Raw genomic sequence first — 7,500 nt, forward strand, 5'->3', positions numbered from 1 at the left:
CGAAGGGTTAACATGGTCCAGACCGAGGTAACACACACACACATCATCTACACACTCGGCTGGGAGTGTCAGAAAAAGACAAACAATGGATGAAGCAATAATAAAAACAAGATCCTGAATCAGAGACTCTACACCATCGTCCCCCTGACCTCTGACCTCTGACCTGTCATCAGATGAAAACATGAAGACAGAAGGCTCTGACAGTTACAGTGACTGGTAGAAATGTTAGATTCAAATCTCTGCAGCTTCAGGAAACCAAACAGGCTCAGACAGATCTGAGCTCAGAGAGGAGAACCAGCAGGTGGTTTATTACCTGGATACAGATCACAGGTTAACACCAGGAGGAGCTGTGGAGGCAGAGAATGTTTTATAAAGTTTTATGTACAGTCCTGTGCAGAAGTCTTCTGCAAAGTTTTATTGACCATTTATATTCATGTTTTGTCTCTTACAGGAAACATGTACACAGAATTATAAAAAGAACAAAATGGTGTCTACAGACAGAAAGTCAGTATTCAGTGTGACCTCCCTCGGTACTAAACACATCTTGAACTCTTCTGAGGATGTGGTATATTATGTATGTGTATATACACATACACACACACATTGGTATATTATACCAGGCTTCTTTCAGTTCCTCTCCTTCTGTAGATTTAATCTGTCTTTTATTTCACAAAATTATGATTTAATGTTTCTGTCAGATTCATTGATCTTTGGCATTTTGAAACTTGATAATGTGATTGAACATCTCATATTAACAAATTTCTAATGAGTTACGCTCATACAACATGTGTGTGTAATACTCAAACACAAACCTGGTGTAACAGAACTTCACGTCAGTCATTCTGATAATTCCAGGTGTTGTCAATGACATTGATTACGGTTCCATTCCATTTAGGTTTAAGAGAGCCAGGTTCCTGCTTAGGCTCCAGTGTAAGGGGAGCTCATACTAATACTTTACACTTCAGCCTGTATTTGCTGGATTTGCTCTGTTTGTTAATAACTTCCACACATCTCCTGTATTATCTGGTTGTATTCTAATAAAGAGACTGAGAAATAATCATATATGATCAGTATAGCATCACTAAAACAACATATCTAATGGTGACCTGAGACTATAGGACAACACTGTATGTAGTAATTTTATCATATATTCTGTGTCACTGCCTCCACAGCTCCTCCCGAGTCTTGAGAATAACTAAGAGAAACATGAGAGAAATTAGATTCAGAGACACTAAAACAGATGCTGAGATTTAAATTGTGAGATGAGTCAAAATTTGAGGAATCATAAAAAATCAAATATATTCAGTTAGAATCATTAAACTTGTAAGTGACTAAACAAAGTGATAAGAAGCTGCAGAAACAGTGTGACATCCGGTCAGTCTGATGTTAAAATCCCAGATGAGTGAAGTTTTGACTTTTCATGAATCTGAGGAGAATCTGAATTTAATCGGACTCAGATCAGACCGTTGTTATTGTTGCTGCAGCTTCTTAAAGACTCCAACTAACAGAAGTGACAGATGTGGACGAAGTGATGACCTTCTCTGTCCTCTTCCCTCCTCCTCCTCCTGTGTTGACATAAATCATTTATTAAGTGACATTTCAGCCTCCTGTCAATCAAAGGGGGGGGGGGGGGGGGGGGGGGGGGTGAGGACCATCTTTGTAAAGACCTCTCTCCTCCGTCTCCACCAGGAGCAGTACGTCTTCATCCATGACGCCATCTTGGAGGCGTGTCTTTGCGGCGACACTGCGATTCCGGCCAATCAACTGCGGTCGGTTTATTACGAGATGAACCGACTGGATCCTCAGACCAACTCCAGTCAGATCAAAGAGGAGTTCAGGGTAATCAGTTATTGATCGATGTATTGGTATTGGTGGATGTACTTATTAATATTGATCTGTATGGATCTGTGTGCTCAGACTCTGAACATGGTGACGCCGACACTGCGGGTGGAGGACTGCAGCATCGCCCTGTTGCCCAGAAACCACGAGAAGAACCGCTGCATGGACGTACTGCCTCCAGACCGCTGTCTGCCATTCCTCATCACCATCGATGGAGAGAGCTCCAACTACATCAATGCTGCGCTCATGGATGTACGTCTCACACACACACACACACACACACACACACACACTCACTCACTCACACACACGCTCTCTCTCTCGCCTCACATGATCTTCAGGTCGGTTTTTTGGGTGGGTGGAGCCAGAGTTCAATGTCTCTCCACCTTTGATTTAGGTCCAAGGTCTAATGAAGAGCTGAAGACTGGGGCAGACTGTAGGGTGGTTACAGTGTGTGTACAGGTGTGAAAGTGGTCCAGATGTTTGTGCTACACCACTGTCCCTTTAAAAGAGAGAGAGAGAGAGAGAGAGAGAGAGAGAGAGAGAGAAGAGAGGCCTTTGGTTTGTACTGGGCAGAGACAGACAGCTGTCTCAGCATCTTTGTGGGTTAATGGATGGTTCAGTCACACACAGACACAGTCCTACCCTACCATTTTACTAATAAACAACTCATTTACCATGGAAACCTACCAAACACCTGACCACAGAGTGTGTGTAATGGAAATGTCAGCTCAGAGCTCCTTCACAGTAAAAAAACTCAGAGAAAGAAAAATATCACAACCTGCTTGTTGTCACTGTTCAACCATGTGATGTCACTTCCTGCCATCTGACCGCACCATATATGGCGTGTTGCTGTTGCAGAGCTACAAGCAGCCGTCGGCGTTTATCGTTACCCAGCATCCTCTGCCCAACACGGTGAAAGACTTCTGGCGTCTGGTCCTCGACTACCACTGCACATCCATCGTCATGCTGAATGACGTGGACCCAGCACAGGTACACACACACACGCACACACAAAATCAGGTGGAGTATTGATAACGAGCAGATCAATAATGTCCCTGTGTCTCAGCTGTGTCCTCAGTACTGGCCAGAGAACGGCCTCCATCGCCTCGGCTCCTTGCAGGTGGAATTTGTCTCTGCAGATCTGGAGGAGGACGTGATCAGTCGCATCTTCAGGATCTACAACACAGCCAGGGTGCGTTTGTTTTACTCTCTGTCACTTCCCTCTACGGTTAACGTTTCACTGAAACACTGAGGAAAATGGAGCCAAAAACAGACTGATTAAAGGACACTGGTAACTCCTGCTACACTGTGTATTTTACACTGCTCTTAGCTGTTGTTAGCCTAGCTGTTTGGCTGTGTGATGTTAACTGACAGCAGGAAATACCAGTAGTTGGTATTACTAAAACAGACTGCTGTCCTCTACCATTAGTAGATGTTGCTAATTGACCCTTAGCTAAGCCTTGTCCCTTTGTAGTTATTCACTGTTGGAGCTAGCATGATGCCCTCACTATGTCTAATTGAAGAAATATTATCCGATGTTTGGAAAAACCACAAAGCACAAAGATTCAGAGAGAAGCAGACAGAAGAGTCGACAGTCTGAGTCTATATTTTTACGTCTTTCTTAGTATTTCTCATTTTGTTGTTGTTATCTTTTGTTGCTGTCTCTGCTGCTGTAATTTCCCTCACAAAGTACATTTATATTATCTTATAACAGGTCGTTATTATTGATTGATGATGTACAGGAGTGTTAGCTGACAGTGTTAACAGTGTTAGCATAATAAGACCCACTTCTTTCAGCCTGGGGTTGTTTGATTTTGACCCTTTCTGCCCTCAGGTATTCAGGGTGTGTTTCTGTGTGATGAAGTTGAGCTGTGCTGGTGTTTGATCCAAACCTCCATTTTCTCTCCTGTTTCACCAAATTTAGATCAGAATGTGTTTGATTTAAACCTCTTCACCTCCCTGTCAGGCTGAGTTTAGTTTTAGCTGTTTTTGATTTGTGCCTCATTTCCTCCCTGTGTCTAACAAAATATTTCTGCTGAGTTTGATCCAGACTCCTCTCTCCACCCGCCTTGCTGCAGCAGGTTGGATTTAGATTTCAGTGTGTTTGATTTAAAGACTTTCTCCTCCTCCTACATTTATGTTAGGATATGTTTTTCTTCCATCTTTGTCGCCCTTCACTTCACTCCTTCATTATTTACTTCCTTTTTTCCTTTCCATACCTCCTTCTTTCCTCTCTCGTCTCCTTTCAGTCCCTCCCTCCTTCCTCTCAGAGTTTAGTTTATGGTGTATTTGATTTAATCAACCTTTCAGCGCCTCTTACCCTACATAAGTTTGGGGTACATTTCATTTCACCCACTCTCTCCCAGTTTAGGGTGAGCTTGTTTTGAACCCCCTGTCCTCCCTGTCCCCCCCAGCCGCAGGATGGGTACCGCATGGTGCAGCAGTTCCAGTTCCTGGGCTGGCCAATGTACCGGGACACGCCCATCTCCAAGCGCTCCTTCCTCAAACTGGTCCACCAGGTGGACAAATGGCAGGAGGAGTATGATGGCGGCGAGGGACGCACCGTGGTCCACTGCCTGTATGAACACACACACAGTACACAACACAGTACGCTACACAGCACTACAACCACACATACTACTACTGCTAATGTACTGCAGCAGAGTACTACTGATACTACACAGTCTGAGCTGACAGTTTTTATGATTTGTCTCCATCTAGTGGTGAAAAGTGGAATAACACAAAATTTTATATCTCTTCCCCCCCCAGTAATGGCGGCGGTCGCAGTGGTGTGTTCTGCAGTATCAGTATAGTGTGTGAGATGTTGCGACAGCAGCGCTGTGTCGACGTCTTTCATGCCGTTAAAACACTGAGAAACAACAAACCAAACATGGTGGACCTGCTGGTAAATAACAACAAACACTCACTGATCAATCACTCTGATTATTGATTAACTCTGATTGTTCTGGTCCTCAAGAGAAGATTTACTTATTTAAATCAAATTAAATAAAGTGAAATAACAGACTCAGAGTTTATTGAATAAAAGTTTTTCTTTGTTTTATTTGTTTTTGTTTTGGCGTTAATAATCTTCCATAACCTCACTTTTTTCTATATTTCTGTTAATTATGTCTGTTATTAGAATTCTGATATTTGTTATCAGCAGTAGTTTTTATTAATATTGATCAATACATTTCCTTTTCTATAATTACTTAATTAATATTAAAAGTAATTTATATTTTTATTTCTCATCATGTTAATATTGTATTAATTAATTACTCAGTTTTCTATAATTTTGTTAATTCAAATGAATAATTAAAGGTGTTGTTATTTTGTTAAAATTATATATATAATTATTAAGAATTTTGATTGCTGATATATTGAGATGATATGTAGAACATGATGCTGACGTGTGTTTCTGTGTCCCTGCAGGAACAGTATAAGTTCTGTTATGAAGTTGCTCTGGAGTATCTCAACTCTGCTTAGCTTCAACAACAGACTCTTCATCCTCCTCCTCCTCCTGGGGAGGGGGTCGACTACTGACTGAGAGTGAGGAGGAGGAGGAGGATGTTTTTGCACTGCCTTGTTTGAACTATCTGACTGCAAGCATGGACACACTGAACTCTGACAGACTCATTTTGTTAGTCACCATCTGTCACCTTGTTGTGTTTTTTTATTGTTTTGTTTGGTGTCGATGAAACTAAAGGAACCAAAACAACATCAGAGCGGAGCATCTCGTCTGCGATCGATCAGATTATCAGCACCTGATTTAACTCCCTGTCAGATGAACCTTCCTCCTGTGGGAGCAGAACAATCTGAGGTTCGACTGTATGAGCAGATAAAAATTCATCTGTGGAATCAACTGTTAAATCAGTCAGATCCTTTCAGGTTAAGAGCTTTTATTGATCAGCACAGTCCGTTTTTAAAGGTTGATTTTCATTGGTCATGGAGCAGTGTGATGTCAGAGCTCAGGATCATCATCAGGTTTAAAGAAGCGCTAAAAAGATCAGTCAATTAATCAATAAGCTGCTCAACAGGAAACTTGATCACTGATGTATTTTATAATTGATTGTGTGAAGTAAAAAACTTGTCTGTTTCCAGCAGTGACTGTGTTTAAAGAGGGCCACCATGACAGCTCCGATGGCAGCTCTGTCGCCCCCTGGAGGGTGGCTGCAGTACAACAGCTCATAAGCCCCTTCAAGCCCTCTCCATATGTTAGTGAATGAGGCAACATAAAAAATATCAATACATTTTTCCTGATGATGGTTTCAGTTGTTCTGATCACTCTGATGTACATCTTACTGATCACTTTGGTTTGAATTTGTTATTGATATTGTGGCTTTATTTTTGTCCAGTGGGAGAAAGTGGAGATGTGTCAGCCATCTTTAAATACAGTCTCTGATTTTTGCCCTCTGAAATGTATTTATCTATAACTATTTCTATATAACATCTTCAGGCTGCAGTGAGGCTGAACCAGACTGATTTAACATGGAGCCTGACATTGAGGTTTGGGATCCAAAGATGTTTTTTACACTGAGTTTGACGTGTTGGATGAGTTGTTTAATGACATTTGAGTAATGATGTGGAACAGGATCTGAGCTTCAGCTTCCGTTACTGTTAAATTAAAAGATATGGTTCTGGTTTATGTCTGTCTCCATAGAGAAACAGCAGAGTGTCGTAGAGAAACAGCAGAGTGTCATCAGTGTAGAGAGATTTCAGATTCTGCAGAGCGGGCCCAGATGTGATCCCTGTGGGACACTGTAGATAAAAGATGCTGCAGCTAGAGTGGTAAAAACCAAACAATCAATAGAATATCAGATAAAACTAATCAACAGACTGATTGATGATCTTAACAATCATTAGTCACAGCTCTGATTGAATTCCTGATCAACAGACGTCCTCTGTGTCGAGCTCAGCCGTCTGTTCTTGACTCGTCATCTTACATGTGTTTGCTCAGGAGCTTTCACACTGAGTCAGCTCAGCCGACATTTCCACAGCAACTGTGCAAACTCCACCTGCTGATGATGACTGCGTGATGTGGTCAAAAGCCAGAGAAGAAGCCATGAAGTAGACCTTTGAGTTGAGATGCTTTTGTCGTCATGTGTTGTTTTTTTGTTTTTTTTGTACAAAGACGTCAGAGTCCGCAGTCCGTTCACCTGTCTGTCTTCTTTGGTGGTTCTTGATATTTACTGCTGCAGATTAAAACTGAATTGGACAGGAATGATCCAGCCACACTGTCTTCATTCTGAACCCCGGTCCCCTTCTGGCTGTGGTTCCTGTTTGTTTTCTCCTCAGCAGCTGGATGATGTTGGTTGGTGGTTTTTGTGAATAATGTACATAGAGCTGGAGAAAGCAGGAAGAAGAATATTTATTCCTTCAGTTGTTCTCTGTGTCGATGTCGTTGTTGTTGTTGTTGTTGTTGTTCTTGTGAAGCACACAGAGAGAGAGAGAGAGACAATCATGTCGGACCGTGTTAATGTTCAGAACCACAGTTAGACTGGGACATGATCCAACTCTGCATCAGTGTAACCCTGGTTACCTGCTGCTCTGGGTTAATCTCAGTGAGGTGTATTTGTAGTGTTGGTGTTTGGCTCTGGTGCTGATGAGAACATTATTGTAATGAAAGCTTTTATTTATGTTGTATGATTCCAAAATACTACA

At 41.9% G+C, this 7,500-nt stretch overlaps 1 protein-coding gene across 1 annotated transcript in view; it reads left to right on the forward strand.

The window, feature by feature from the left end:
- Positions 1-6: 6 nt before the first annotated feature.
- si:ch1073-391i24.1 (receptor-type tyrosine-protein phosphatase mu) overlaps positions 7-7,500 on the forward strand; it is a gene marked incomplete at its 5' end in the record, with an annotated part of 7,519 nt that continues 25 nt past the window's right edge. The window contains 8 exons of the mRNA XM_018688765.2: positions 7-27; positions 1,690-1,839; positions 1,918-2,091; positions 2,701-2,832; positions 2,909-3,034; positions 4,257-4,420; positions 4,612-4,747; positions 5,272-7,500. The exon at positions 5,272-7,500 is cut by the window's right edge and continues 25 nt beyond it. Of these exons, the coding sequence (XP_018544281.1) occupies positions 7-27; positions 1,690-1,839; positions 1,918-2,091; positions 2,701-2,832; positions 2,909-3,034; positions 4,257-4,420; positions 4,612-4,747; positions 5,272-5,325 (957 nt within the window). The remainder of the gene's footprint in view (positions 28-1,689; positions 1,840-1,917; positions 2,092-2,700; positions 2,833-2,908; positions 3,035-4,256; positions 4,421-4,611; positions 4,748-5,271) is intronic.

The sequence above is a fragment of the Lates calcarifer genome, unplaced genomic scaffold (genome assembly GCF_001640805.2).
Source record: "Lates calcarifer isolate ASB-BC8 unplaced genomic scaffold, TLL_Latcal_v3 _unitig_1994_quiver_2650, whole genome shotgun sequence".
Taxonomy (NCBI): Eukaryota; Metazoa; Chordata; class Actinopteri; family Centropomidae; genus Lates; species Lates calcarifer.